Raw genomic sequence first — 15,281 nt, 5'->3', positions numbered from 1 at the left:
CAGAAACCCCCTTGTATTTGACTAGGACTCTTTCGTGTCAGTGCGATCTGTTTTTGGGATGTGGATAATGTTATATTTTTTGAAATAATTGGATGTTATTTCCAGCTCATTGAATTTTCTCCCCTGTTTAGAGGCAGTTTCAGTAGTTTCTTTCATATTCTGCACCTTTGCAGCCACAGGACCAAATCCTCCGGTTGGCCGCCCCCGTCAGGGACCTGGAGTGCTTCCCAAGGACCCCCAAATGGATGGGACATGGGCACCATCAGAGAGGGGCGTGACTGCTACATCAAGTAAGTGCCCTTTTTTTTATAGAAACAGAGGGGGAGCTCTCTCCGTCCCAGATGTTTCGTGAGCGCTTTGCCAACCTGTGATTATTCTGGCCACGTCACTGCCTCCACACTGTCTCCATCAGTGCATCCAGAATACTGATTCTTTTTTCTCTTCCCTCCACTGCTGCACACACTCTCTGCCCCTGCTGACTGCCTTTCTCTCTCCTTCTCTCTCTCTTTCTCTCTCTCGCGCGCACCGATACACCCACTATACTTTCTTATGCAGTCTCCCAAATGCAGAAGAGGAGTTTAGAGGGTGTGAGTGTGTATTCCGCTGCTGCGGTTGATCAAATTAACCAGCATGATGTATTGTTTTTTGTTTTTTTTTTTACTTTTTTTACAAGAAAGAATTGGGTTATTATGCTATCAACATAGTTGATCCTTCATAAGTGGCACTTCAGGCAATCTGTCCAGGCAGGTAAAAACAACATTGATTTTTTTAATTGTCTATGTGCAATATAGTTTAACAAGTGAGTGTTTTCTCTTTAGTTGGGTGTATTGTACTAGAGTATGACTGCTGTGCATGCAAACCTCTTTTGTAAATTATTTACACACAATGTTAATTATTTTTTAATTCATTGCTAAAAAGTAAAATACAACAGAAGTGTGGATTATTGTTTCAAATGCATCCGAACAAGCTAATATTAGAAATGATTCTCAAAAGAGGAGTAGAGCACTGGTCACACATGGGTCGTAGCATGAGAAGCGTGATGTCAGAGGAGTTATATAAGAAGTACGGAGCAGTGAAAGCGCTGGATGCGGAGTGTGTCTGCATGAGACAGATCATGGAGGCTTGTTTGGCTCCAGCTTCTGCTTTCTAAATTTGAGGAAGACTCATGAATAATCAAACATCTCTTCCTGAAACTGTCTGAGGTTGAGTTTGGGCTTTATTGGCTCCTGGGTGCTGATGTTAAAGTCTTGTGTTTTTCTCAACGGAACACATGCCAAGTCTGCATGACACGAGCACATGAATAAAGAACTATGGGTTTAATATTTAGTTTGACATTCTTTTTTTTTTTTTGCTAATTGGGGTGTACTTTAGAGACCAATACAAAAATACACTGAAAGTTGATGAGCACAATACGTTCATTATTCATCAGTATGACATTAATAAAACCAACTGTTCAATTTTGACCAATAAATTAGGGTAGATATTTCTACTTTTAATAGCAATTTTGCTCTCAGTCAGGTTTACTAAATTTTAGAATAAAAAATATTTTGCTCATCTGGTTTGTCCTTGAAAAGAAAAAAAAATGATTAGGCATAATATGGTAATTAAATATTAAATCTTTCAAATCTATTTTAACAGGAGGCATGAAAACCTTTTCCTAACAAATGTGTTACTGTTTCAGTGTTAGCCTGAAAGCAAATTTGATCTTACCAGAAGAATTATCTCTAAACTACTTAAAGCTGTAAACAAATTTTAAAATTTAGTTCAGATACTGTGGCATGGATATTTTTTCCCTCATTCAAAACTTTCTGTTCACCCTTGTCCCTAATGGGGACAGGAGGGGTCCTGGTGTCTATCTCCAGGTAACGTTCCGGGCGAGAGGAGGGGTTCACCCTGGACAGGTCGCCAGTCTGTCACAGGGCAACACAGAGACAGACAGGACAAACAACCATGCACACCCACTCACACCTAAGGAAAATTTAGAGAGGGAGGAAGCCGGAGTACCCGGAGAGAATCCAAACAAGAACAGGGAGAACATGCAAACTCCATGCAGAAAGACCCAGGGCCGGGAATCGAACCCAGGCTGCAAGGCAACAGTGCTACCAGCTGCGCCACTAGGCAGCCCCACTTTGAAGATATAAACAGATTAAATCTGTTCCATTAACGTACCATAAGATAAGATTTATTTGTCATTGTCATCAACAGATTACAACGAGATTGAGACCGTACTTGACTCGAGTTAAAGTGCAGGTTATATACACATACACAACACACAATATAAATATACATACATAAAAAGATGAAGTGTTAGCTTTTCCACTATCTAGATGCACTATTCACTTCCTACAACTGCCTCATTGATAAGATGTTAAGCCAGCAAGTTTGACTTTAGCATTGGTACTATCACTAAACTACCTAAGTTCTTGCTTTAACTCCATAACTGTCACCCTCAAAACACTTATATGTAAGTAATTGTGTTACTATCACTGTCAGGGGGTTTTAATGAATTAATAAAATCCACGTTTTCTGCTGGACGTGAACATAATGATTGAGAATAACAGCCGACCCAACCAACCTATCCAGTTAAATTCTAATAAAAAGAAATAGAATTTGTTACAAAATAAAGTGGCTAAAGTTGAACATTATATTTACAAACTATGCTCGATTAAAATTTTATTTAATGACCAATATATAACTCAACATAGCTCATTTTTACAGTGCAGAGGAATGAAATGTGCAGCTTCCTTTCTGTTAGGTAAAAAATGTTATGAAACTTGTGATGACATGTAATGGTCATACATGGTACACTTTGCAGAGAATTAACACTACTTACCTAGAGAGAAGTTTTATTTATTTATATTTATTTATTTTCTGTACAATATAGAGTGCATAATTTTTACCTACAGTAATTCAACATATATAATTCACTTAGGCCTATAGACAAAGCTGAAAAAAATATTAATTTCATTTCATTTCATGAGAAAGAAACATGACATTAAGAACCTCATAAAAGCAGGATTTTGAGGCAGGAAAAACAGGATATTGCTTTGGTTATAGGCTTACTTTCCTCTTCTGCTACCCCCAAAACAGCAAGAATTCACCAAGAGAGCACATGGAAATACACTCTGTACACAGTGCATCAGACCAGTGTATTTCCTGCTTCCTATGTTTGTCCGTCTTATACATGATAAAAACCTTAAGCATGGCTTGTGAGTTCTGTACAAAGCGTTGTGGAGCTACGCTAGTAGATAATGGGTGTGATTAGAGGGCATTAGATGCATGGCTGTCTGCACAATGGGAACCTAGCCATGTTCAGCAGGTGGCCTCGGAGGGGAGAGAACAGTGCTCTTCCTGAATGCACAAGTCCATATGTTTTTGGTCTGTGCACAAGCTGCTGAGTTTGTTTCTCTATAGCAAAAACTAACAAACTCTCTTTCTCCATGCATTTTATTTCTTTCTATAATTTCAAGCCATATCCTGCAGCCACTGTTATTCCTGTATAAAGAGAGAATCACAGCATGGTGTTTATTTAATGGGGTACACAGTTCTTTGTATTATTTAGCAGTGTTAGAGGATATACTTTCAAAGTATAATACTTTTAAGTCATGAAAATTTGTCAACATATGACCATTCCAATCACACCATTTTTAAATTGCAAATAAGGCTGCTTAACAATCACATTGTTTGATTTCTGTTTGAAACGTTTGTCTCCATGGCAGCACATTGCAAGTTAAACATGCTGTTCAATTTTTATTTATGAAACCTATGAGCTATCATGGTTCTTTTAAGGATTCTTGATGCTGAAAAATATAACATAGCATATTCCTCCAAGACATTTTTAAATTATATTTATGTCAGTAAAAGTAATGCAAATTTTTGTATTGTTGATAAATCCTTGCTGTAGCATTGATACAAGGGTTTTGTCTTTTTTACAAGCCTCAATTTGTTCAACAACAAACAAATTTGTTCAACCAAAAACTGTTGCAGTCAGACAGACCTTGTCTGCCTGCAAGTGACGCTGTTATGCCTCAAGGATTCTCCTTAAACAGAGTTTTCATTTTGGCAATAAGCTAATTCATTTTCCCATGAAATTTGTTCATTATAAAAAGCCAAAACCTGAATAACTAAAGAATAAAATTTCTAGTTCTCTGTAATTACAAAGGCTTTGGTTATTTCATTGTTTAGACAGATAACTGAATAAACAATAGTACTGAAAAACAGAGAAATGTCATAGGAGAGAAGCTAAAATTCTGCACCGAATAGATGTAATCTTTAAACCTTCAGGCAGCACTGAAATAAAAACAGACATGCCTCTGTTGGGAAAATCGCAGTGCAGGCTTTGAGGGATAAAACAAAGAAATACAACATGCTTAAAAAAGATGAACTCATGAAGTAGGAAACTGTTCTAAGTCCAGATAATCTAAAATTGAACTGCATTATTGTGAAGACATTTTTTTTTACTAGTTAGTTTTAATTAAACTTATACTTTACATTCAATTTTTTGCCTTTTTAAGTAAAACAATACAAATATTACAAAATCATAGCTCTAAATAAAAACAAATTGATTTTAATTCTACTGTGTAATCCGTATTGTTGTCTGTTAATTTTGAAATATTAAAATGTTTTTATTATCAACCTTGAAAGTCATCTCAAAATGCACAAACATCAGACGTCTTGAAAAGAAAAAAAAAAACCTTCTCAAACTCTCAACAGTTTAATCTAAACCATAATCACTTTGAAAAATGTAAAATATTAATTTTTTCTTTCATGTTACGGTGGAGTGCAAATATAGAGAAATATAGTTTCTGATAACTCATGAAATTATTCTGTGTAAACTGTAAGCCTTTTCACTGCAAAGAAGAATGACATTGTTGGTAGTTCCATTTACAGTTTACCACAGGTGAGATATTCGACTTAACAATTATGTGACATAAGGTGACTTTTCGGATGAAGACCAGGATGAACTTTTTTGAATAGAAAACACTATGCATGGCAGGTAATGACTACACCATCTCCATGACTATACAGTGGTTGTTGTGGCAGCATCATGATGTGAGAGTCTGTTCTTCAGCAGAGACAGGGAAGCTGGTCAAAACTTATCGGAAGTTCAGTGCATTGAAAATTGATCTTCAGGGATGTTCTTCGTCCAGTTCAACTGAGCTTGAACTATTTTTCAAAGAAGAATGTGGTCAAATTTAAGTTTCTGACGTACAAAGCAGGTTGAGACTTGCTCCCATATTTGCAGTGAAGGGTGGATACGTATGCTTCTACTTTACTAGCAATATTGAGTTTCCAGATATTTTTAGCTATTTGGTTAATTAATGCAAACAGAAAAAAAAAACAACTTACTCTCAGAATCAGTGAGTCAGTGAAGTTTAATTTTCATCAGTATCTGCTGAGTATTTTTAAGATAAATCATACATTTACAACCATACAAACTGGAAACGTTGTTCATTTGAGTCCTAATAAAATAGGAGTAGTGGATTGGACAGAAACAATCTAATTTGTAATAAAGAACAACATTTTGGACTGAGGGAAAGAGCATAATCATATCAAACACTGCAGTAATAACCACAAAAGATTTGTTGTTGTCCCTCTTTAAGGATTGGATTTTAAAAAATATAGTTATGAAACAAAAAGCAGTATCATATGCTATGTTGCACTGTTAGAAATGTATGCAGATCAAGATTTATCAAGCTGCTTCTGAGGTTTACCTCGCCTTAAAGATTATGGCCACTCAGTTCTAGAAACACCAAGTTATTGACAGGTTTTGTTGGTTATTTTGTTCTTTTACATTCGTTATTGTATGCCAGAACTCTGGGTTTTTTCTGTGCACCATCTACATTTGACGTTGTAATGGCATATGACATGACCTTCGTTCTTGGACGAAGCAGAGAAATCCTCCCCCAAACTTTGTCTCTGACAATCAATTAACATCTTTAAACTTGTTATTCCCATTGCAGCTTTTTTGTGACATTGCAAATCCAAATGACAGATCTGACTGTGTCTTTGTGCCATGAAAGATTAATTGTTGGTATTTAGCTGTGACTAGGACGCGTGTTAAGAATAACTGTGAATTACACACTGTCTGCCCAGAGCTTTAATTAACCAGCACTGTTGGCACCATGCAGAGTTGCTGCTGGCGCTCCTGCAGCCAGGGAGAGTGAACAAATGGTGTAAAAATTATACCACACAATATGTGAACTTTGTGACCAGTTATGCACATCTCTTTAACTTAAAATGCTAGAAATAGTAATCTTTTACAGTGGATACGAGTTGGAGGTATCTATAAAATGTACTGATAAAAAAGATTAAGGATGTGAAACAACTGAGTTTTTGTTTGTAGCTTTGCTATGTTTTGGTGTTTGTGTGTGTACGTGTATATACATACACAAGATAATTGCTACATTATAGTGCTACAAAGTAATACTGATGAACTTATGAAATGATTGACCATCATGGATAGCTAATACCTAAAGAATACATGAAGCAACAATTAATTGTTTATAATAAGTGTAAATACACTACATTACCTTAAAACAATGTACTACAAAGTCTTATAGTAAGCCAATTAAATAGCAGAATTGACAAGGGAATATTTTTTTAATTCTTTCTCCAGTCACGTCTCCCAGAGTAGCTCCCTGGAGGAAGTTTGTCTGGACGGAGACAAGTTTGTGCCCCCCGCGCCCCGGAAGGTGGAGATGAGACGGGACCCTGTGCTTGGCTTCGGATTTGTGGCAGGAAGCGAGAAACCTGTGGTTGTCCGCTCAGTTACTCCAGGTAATGAGAATGACCCACCTGCACACTGAGTCCTCCATACAACCTGACTCATTCAGTCCACAGTCACATCACGAGATGAAATCCACCTAAAATGTAATAGCTTGGAGGAAATTCCACTTACGCCGATGATTCAGTGATTTTTAACAGCCCCCGATGAGTAAGCGTTCATTACAGCTTTGGCCACAAGACAGGACACTTAGAAAATGTAGAGCGTTCTGAATAACACGTGTGTGTGCCTGAAGTGTTGTTTGGTATATTGTGGCAGGGGGTCCATCCGAAGGCAAACTGATCCCTGGGGACGAGATCATCATGATTAATGATGAGCCAGTCAGCTCAGCACCCAGGGAAAGGGTTATCGACCTTGTCAGGTAAGACACCTGCCTTGTGTCACAACTGTCATGGATAATTGAATACCAAGAAAAATATTTTACTTTAATGAGGATTCTGATTTTAATATTATTCACTGTTGGGCTTTTAAAGACGATATATCCTTCATATCTGTTTATTGACACTATGATGCTTTGTGTTTTGTTGATATAATTCTGAAGGGGTATGTTCAACTGAATTGATGTTTGCACATTACTCTAACCACCTATGCCATCCAATGTCATTTAGTTGTGATGTGGATGTTTTGGAGCACTTCATTAGATTGATCACTGATACACCTGAGTCATTGACTGTGAGTTACTGCTATATGAGTGGTGTAATAAGGTATGTGGCCTATGCTTCACAGATCTAATGGATTTGAATGGGTTTTCTCAGTTAATTCAATATACTTCTTTGGAAAAGAATGTCAGGCGCATGCACTTTTCTGCTGTCCTCAATATTTCTCTGTTAACCACACTTTACTTTTTCAAATCATTCATCCATTCATTGCCTTCTGCTTATTTGAGATCATGGATGTCTTGGGAGTAGTTGCTCCATGGTGGGAAACCCAGGCATCATGGTATGGAGATACAGTCTGTCCTGTGAGATCTGGATATGCACTGGGCTTTTCTACACAGTCTAATTTCCACTGTAAATCTCTAACATGGAGCCTCCAGTTGGCATCATGATCAGACTACATCGATTTTCTCTTTTTGATGCAGAGGAGGAGCAACTGTACTTTGAGCTCCCTCTGGATGAAGGAGTTCTGTACCCTATTTCTAAAGCTGAGTGCAGCTTTTTTGTACAGGTCTTTTTCATCTTGACAATGGAAACTTCAAACACATTACTGATGACTTGGCCCCCGGGCATTTATCCATCACTTTCTCCAACCTACCATTACTCACAATTAAGACACCAAGATACTTGAAGCAAAGACAGATCCTCAACCCTGTAATTCATCGGGTTTAGGGTTCTAAACTTTCCAATTGACAATCATTTCCACAGACATAGAAGATCTGACTCTCATTATTGCATTCTCAACCTTGGTTTCTGATTCAGTACATTCTGAAGGTCATGACTCAAAGAGACCAACATAGCCCCATTACCTACAAAAAGCGAAGATGACAGTTCAAGATTTCCAAATCAAATCTCCCGTGGTAAAGTAGCCTCAGGCAAAGGGGTCAGACCTAGATGAAGAAGGACCAAAACTATTGTCATAACTCATTGAGATTAGAAAGACAAGTGAATCCTCCTGGCGTTAGGCTTCAGCGTGGAGTCTTGCCCAGTGGCTAAGCCTTTGTTTTCTGCGGCTTAGGTGGTTCAACCAAAAAATGAAATAGTAAATTTCTCCACGTAGGCCTACAAGCTTTGGATAGAAAAGTCTTTAGGGGGTAGGTGATTGTGGGGTCTTGGGTATATTGATGCACTGTGTCATGATCTTGCTTTTGAGACATGGCGCATCCCTTTTACATCATGTCAAGCAGAAATAAAAAGAAGAAAAAAAATTGCCTGATTTACTTTTCTTTTTGTCTCACAGGAGCTGTAAAGAGTCCATAGTGCTGACTGTTGTTCAACCATACCCAGTGAGTATCTCCCCTTTGAGTGAAATTGAATTCATCCCTATAGGCCATTTGAACATTTGGAAGTGATTATTTTGTTGACTCTATGAAAGCAAGTAATTAATCACGCCATATGTTTGTGCTGGCACTCTTTCCGTCATGCAAGTAAAGTTAGAACTTGAGCTGCTCAAACAAAGACAAGCCTTTTGAGTGCCCTTATATGTAGGAGTCAGAACCACACAGGACCTTGTTTAAACCTGCAACAACAACATTTCCTAGAGATACAACGCACCAGATGGTGGTGAACACTCAGTGCCAGGAGCATAGCCTCTCTGCAGCCTTTGTTTACAGTTCACATAATAAGTTACTAAAAATGGTGTAATGCACAATTTCCTTCCAAAAGCAGGCAAAAAATGTCAGAACATCATGAAAGAAAAGAAGACATATTGTTTGAGTTTTCTTATGTGGCAGGAAACTCAAATGCATACCTCATCGTAATATCAAATACATTTGGTATAAAACTGCAATCTTCCAGTCATTGTGAATGCAGAATGATTCTTTCATGCGGCGTCTGTGGTGTCAAGTACTTAATAAGAACCACTTAGAGACTGTTAAATATTTAAAAAACAGATTAAGTTGCAGTAATTCATCCTGTGATTACTCACATTTACAGAATGTTTTTGCATTCTGTGATATGATAACAAAAGGGTTATCCTCATTTTCATGTTATTGATTAGTATTATCCTAATTGTGTCACAGCAAAAAAGAGTTTATATGTTTTAATGGGGAATTATATCCTCTGATCATACTTGTGATTCATTTTGAAGTGGAAGCTGATTGTCCTTTAAATTCCTGTTTCTTTTTTGTGTTTGTTCTTTCTCTCTAAAAGTCACCCAAATCTGCATTCATCAGCGCAGCAAAAAAGGCCAAGTTAAAGACAAATCCTGTTAAAGTCCGCTTTGCTGAAGAGGTCATTGTCAACGGACAGGTCCCAGTAAGTCAAACCAAAAGAACTCTTCTTGTACAGCTTTATATTTAGAGGTGAAAAAGACAGACTGTGATTTAGCTTTATCTATATACAATATAAGCATCATTCTGCCACAGACAGATAAAAAGGAAGATCTTGTGCAACGGCTTCCTATAATTAATAGGTGCGTCACAGAAAAGAAGATTCAATGAAAAGAAAGAGAGCCAAACAGTGTTCATATATCCCCAATTTTAGGTAGAGTGCTTTTCCCAAATCATTCTCCCTTAGTAAAATTGAGGGGACAAACAATAATTATCATACTCACTCAAAGGGCAGAGCCTTAGAATTCAATCTCTGATGTCCATTGACTGCTTCCTCTGCTTCAACTCCTGCTGCCCTTCTCTGCTGCATCCTTCAGGCTCTCCTCTGTTGCTTGGCCTTCACTTGTCTTCTGATGGTAGTCCTCCTCTCCTCAGGGAATGGATCCCCTTCCTGGCCATTAAACCCATAATAAAATACATGAAATAATATGCATTAAAAGCTTCATTCACTGGCATTCACATCAAACTCAAGCCTTTCGCATCCTCTAAATTTCCTTTCAGCTTTGCCCTGTTTTCAGCATCATTTTTCTTCTTGTTAACTAATCAGGTGGTCCTTTTTGTACTAATGTTTGTTTGAAAAATCAGCAAGACTGTACGGAAACCAGTCATTCCGTACAGAAACCAAATGATGAATGACCCATCAAAAGTAGTGATGGGTTGGTTGTTATTTTACTGCCAACCTGCTTTAAACTCCTCTACACCTGCTTTTTTCTTGCTGTTTGTTCCTTAATGTTTTCTAACAAACTTCTGAGGCGTTTACTGAACAGCCGGGTTTGCAGCATAGTAAAGAGATTATTTTTTGAATGACAATGTTTGCACTGCATATTATATAGAGGTATCGGAATAAAGCTGAATAAAAAGGTAGTTTGGACTTTTTAGTTTTTTAACAATCAGTCTTTTTTTTTTTACTCCTTTGTACTTCAAGGTTACTTTGTGATGTCCTATCACTTTGTGATGACAAAGTGACAGAATATGAAATGGTTTAAAAGAAGAAGCACTGCATAACATGTTCCTTTACTGGAGGGATTCACTGGTCTCTTACAAGTATAGGTTAAGGACTTTTCTCTTTATAAAGAGAGTTGTTGATCATACAATTTTCCTTTTCTTCTCAGGAAACAGTAAAGGACAACTCCCTCCTTTTTATGCCAAATGTTTTGAAGGTATACCTGGAAAATGGCCAGACTAAATCATTTAGATTTGACAGCAACACATCCATTAAGGTAGGTGCTGGTAAGAGCCTCCTTTCACACTGAAATGCTGTTATGTAATCTAAAAGCATGTTGAGGTTTTACTTTATGAAGCGTAACCTTTCCTCTTCACTGTGGCATTCAAACCCGTACCTCAAGTGAACTTATGATACAATCAAAAAGCAGTTGCCGTAATTAATTGTGAAGGAGAGGCGAATGTAGCGATTTACATTTCCCCCTTGCTTTTTTTGCTGGTGGAATTCTAAATGTATGTTATAATGGTGATGCTTTTAAACATTCTAGGCTGTGAGAATGATTTCTGAGCATGACTGAGGTCAGCTGAGCACAAGGAAGCTGCTCAATCTGCACACTGCATGTTGTATTAACTATGACATTGTCTATGTGCAAGGACGTCATCTTGACCCTGCAAGAAAAGCTATCCATTAAGTGCATTGAGCACTTCTCTTTAATGCTGGAGCAAAGAGCTGAAGGATCTGCCAGCAAACTCATGCTCCTGCATGAGCAGGAGATGCTAACTCAGGTGAGAACACAACCATGGATAGAAAGATAGAGCAGTTGTTCAGTTCCCTTTGGTCAAATTCACAAAAAAAAAAAAAAAAAGTTATTAGTTTGACCACTAAAAATAATTGTGATTTAATCTGCCATAACCAATGATCAATGTATGACACTTTTCTGTACATTATTTCAAAAGAAGACAGAATATATTAAAGGGCATAAACTGTGTAAAATCAAAAGTAACAGAAAGAAATTAAGCTGTCAAGCCTTTCAGACAGAATGTTAAGGAAACATAAGGATGTTATGTGAAATCGACAAAACATGAAGCAGACACCAATGGCCATACAAGAAAAAAAATAAAGCTTATTTGACTGAAAATTTAAAAAAAAAAATATGTCAAAAGACCCTGAGAATCTTCATGCTAACTAACAAGAACCACTGTTGCACTGATAGTTTGGCTGCTAATGCCACCGAGCTATTTGGCATTGTCATGGCGTGAACTTTGTTCCATCCTTGTCCCACAGCCTTGGGTTGTTCTCTGCCTTGAAATCAAGATTGTAACAGTTGTTTTAACTTTGGGAAAAAAAATATGTCTTAAGCAGAGAGTGTGTTTAGGTGAGGGAGGAGAAGTACACCTTTTAATTTTCATGAAATTCCCAGTCAATCCAATTCTGAGTTGCTACACATATTAGAAAAGTTGTTTTCTCCAAAAAAACTTATTTGAAACGCAATAAAAATGCCAGTTGTGATTTGCTTATTTTTGGTACTTTTCTAGTTGAAAGATTTGATATTCAGGTTCACAGAAACCTCCATGTTGATGGTGCTGGGAGGCTCAGTTGGTAAAGTGGGTGCGCCATGTACATATGCTACAGTTCTCAACCCGGGTTTGGTTCCCACTCCTGGGTCATTTGCTGCATGTATTCCACTTCTTTGTCACCAAATGCTACTAGTTCTAAAACAAGAAACCTTGTTTTTAAAAAAAATTTCTTTAGAGGTCTGTGCAGGTTACATAAAATGTTGTAGTTAGCTAATATGTGAGAAAAAACACACATTAATTTAATTCCAGTAGAAGAAATCAATATTTGTCCATCTTCCCATATTGTATGACCGTCTTAACCAACCATCATTACTTTACTGCGAGAACACTGATATTTTAATCCATAATGCTGAAAAGCTAAACAATAATTGTCAAATAGTTCCTTAAATCCAGGGTCTTTTAATTGAGTTATGCATTTCCAATATTCACTTCAGTTATTCAAAGTTATTACTTCAGATAAAAAAAATAAAACATTGGCATGTTTTTTAACCACAGAAAGTTTCAAACACAAACATATAATAACTAACCTGACGCTTCTCATTTTGGGGTCATGCTCCAGGTGACACAGAGGCCCGGCTCACACAAGATGAAGTGCTTCTTTCGGATCACTTTTGTCCCAAAGGATCCAGTGGACCTGCTAAGAAGAGATGCAATAGCCTTTGAGTACCTCTACGTTCAGGTGAAAATGCAAGGATATACACACGGAAATAGCTTTTAGAGCAGTAGCTGTTGCTTATTTTGTATTTGCAGAATGACAGCAGCCATGAGTCAGACTTCTCATTCTGCAAACACTCACTATGTGCATGGTGTTGTTTTGGATTCCATGGATGGAAGTGAATTAAACTACCAGCTTCCTGTTGCGTCTTTCTGTGCCTCCTTTCAGAGCTGTAATGATGTGGTGTTGGAGAGATTCGGGTCAGAACTGAAATATGACACAGCTCTTCGCCTGGCTGCCCTGCAAATGTACATTCTGACCATCAATACTAAGCAGTCTCAGAAAGTTTCCCTGAAGTATATTGAGTAAGTAGATCAGGTTTCATGATGCACTGCGACAGCGAACCTTTGTTTTTAGCAACTTGGTCCAGAAGGTACAACAATGTGGTGATGTTAAACATATTATGGCCTCACATCTCTGCCTTCTGCTTTAATAGCCTGATAATTGTAACTTTAAGCAAAGGACCCACTTTGAGTGATGAAAATAATTCTTAATAGTGGCTCATCTGTGTTAACTGTGTGTCCACAGGAAGGAGTGGGGTCTGGCATTATTCCTGCCACCTGCAGTGTTGTCTAGCATGAAAGAGAAGAATATCAAAAAAGCTCTCACCCACATCTTGAAAACTAACCAAAACCTGGTGCCTCCTGGCAAAAAGGTAAACAGTTGCTTATCCACTGTATTCTTTTGTTATCTCTGTTTTATTTGCACATCTTACTCAAGGATCCCACCTAGTGGACAGTGAAGATCTGTAGTACTGTGGAGGTATTGATAACCACTTACGTTTTGCTACATTTATTGCAAACACAAATTTATGTGTATCTTACTGGGGTTTTAGGTGATAGATCACTACAAACTGATGAATAATTGTGAAGTAGAAGTATAATGACACACATTAACACATGGTTTTCACAATTTTTTGTTTTAAAGCAAAAGCTAGGGTCATATTCTGCAGGAGGGTGAAGTCTAAAATCTTTTGCAGCCTGTAACAGATTTTCTTCCAGGACTGACCTCCCATAATCTCCATCCAACTTTCCCACCTGAAGAAAAATATCTCAGCAGCATGATTCTGCCACCACCATGTTTCATAATAGGGATGGTGCTGTGTTCAAGAAAATGTCAATTTTTCATACACCCAACCTTCTGTATCTCAACCAAAAAGTACCATTTCACTTTCCTCCGACAAAACCTTATCAATTCCATCCCTGAACTGTCTGCTGGGTTCCTTCATCTTTGTGATGATATTAAATCATAATGTTCTGTCTCCCTTCCCAGAACAGTTGCATTTATATCAAGGTTGATTACACCCAGCAGTACGTTTGCTAAAGAGGTGGCTTTTTAGGTGAATTTTTAGAGGTGTCAATGTAAAAAAGCCTGTATACATAATTCTATTTACATTTATCTTTGTTCAAAATCTATTTTGATCACGTTGCAGTGTGTGGTTACAAAGTAGCAAAATGTGAAAAAGATCAAGAGGTATAATTACTTCTGCAAGGCAGTGTTTAAATACAAGACAATGTTTTTTTCAAAATTCTGCTTTACAACTTTTGTTTACTTAGTTTAGTTTACATCTGACACTATGTCCCTCTGTTCATCACCTCTTCAGCTGACTGCACTACAGGCAAAGGTGCATTATCTGAAGTATCTCAGTGATTTGAGACTTTATGGAGGTCGTGTTTTCAAATCCACTCTGGTGGTGAGTAAGCTTGTCTTGGTATCCCCCGCATGCATGCAGCTAGTATCACATCCTGTTTAGTTATATTTATATGGCGTCTCTGTCCCATTCACAGCAAGGCGAGAAGCACACAGAAGTGACTTTGCTGGTGGGGCCTAAATACGGCATCAGTCATGTGATAAACACAAAAACAAATCTGGTGGCGCTTCTGGCTGACTTCAGCCATGTTAACCGCATTGAGATGTACGCTGAAGATGACAACAGGGTTAGAGTGGAACTGCATGTTCTGGATGTGAAGGTTAATACAAAATTTCTAAAAAAATGTTTATGTATTATTAAAGTCTTTTTGTATAACTTTGACTCTGTTATTTTGTGATCGGACTATCTCATTGGATTGTTTTCTTCTCTTACAGCCCATCACTCTATTAATGGAATCTGTTGATGCAATGAATCTGGCCTGTTTGACTGCTGGCTACTACAGATTACTCGTAGACTCTCGGCGCTCCATCTTCAATGTGGCCAAAAACACGGGAACAAGTAGGGAAACAATATGATTTGAAATAGCTATCCTTGACTCAGCAGAATGTGTTCAAAAATATTA

General features: G+C 37.6%; 1 protein-coding gene and 1 long non-coding RNA gene across 5 annotated transcripts in view; one reads left to right on the top strand and one right to left on the bottom strand.

Moving 5' to 3' along the window:
- The window catches only part of frmpd4 (FERM and PDZ domain containing 4), a 37,768-nt gene that overhangs the window by 11,916 nt on the left and 10,571 nt on the right, over positions 1–15,281 (top strand). Inside the window, exons 2-14 of one of the 2 annotated variants that reach the window (XM_044132009.1) lie at positions 174–290; positions 6,620–6,780; positions 7,046–7,148; positions 8,684–8,729; positions 9,595–9,699; positions 10,886–10,993; positions 11,370–11,501; positions 12,853–12,972; positions 13,177–13,313; positions 13,537–13,663; positions 14,612–14,701; positions 14,796–14,978; positions 15,094–15,217. In XM_044132009.1, coding sequence (XP_043987944.1) covers positions 174–290; positions 6,620–6,780; positions 7,046–7,148; positions 8,684–8,729; positions 9,595–9,699; positions 10,886–10,993; positions 11,370–11,501; positions 12,853–12,972; positions 13,177–13,313; positions 13,537–13,663; positions 14,612–14,701; positions 14,796–14,978; positions 15,094–15,217 — 1,553 coding nt within the window. Of the gene's footprint in view, positions 1–173; positions 291–591; positions 748–6,619; positions 6,781–7,045; positions 7,149–8,683; positions 8,730–9,594; positions 9,700–10,885; positions 10,994–11,369; positions 11,502–12,852; positions 12,973–13,176; positions 13,314–13,536; positions 13,664–14,611; positions 14,702–14,795; positions 14,979–15,093; positions 15,218–15,281 lie in introns of those variants that run through there. The other variant, XM_044132010.1, reaches the window with a different exon arrangement.
- The window catches only part of LOC122839961, a 25,315-nt gene continuing 19,743 nt past the window's right edge, over positions 9,710–15,281 (bottom strand). For 2 of the 3 annotated variants that reach the window (XR_006372148.1, XR_006372149.1), the window contains exons 2-3: positions 12,821–12,930; positions 9,710–10,164 (exon numbers count right to left, since the gene is read on the bottom strand). This is a non-coding gene — a long non-coding RNA (uncharacterized LOC122839961). The remainder of the gene's footprint in view (positions 10,165–12,820; positions 12,931–15,281) is intronic. The other variant, XR_006372150.1, reaches the window with a different exon arrangement.

The sequence above is a fragment of the Gambusia affinis genome, linkage group LG11 (genome assembly GCF_019740435.1).
Source record: "Gambusia affinis linkage group LG11, SWU_Gaff_1.0, whole genome shotgun sequence".
NCBI lineage: Eukaryota > Metazoa > Chordata > Actinopteri > Cyprinodontiformes > Poeciliidae > Gambusia > Gambusia affinis.
Note: the sequence above shows the minus strand (reverse complement) of the source record. Positions and strands in the feature narration are given on the sequence as shown.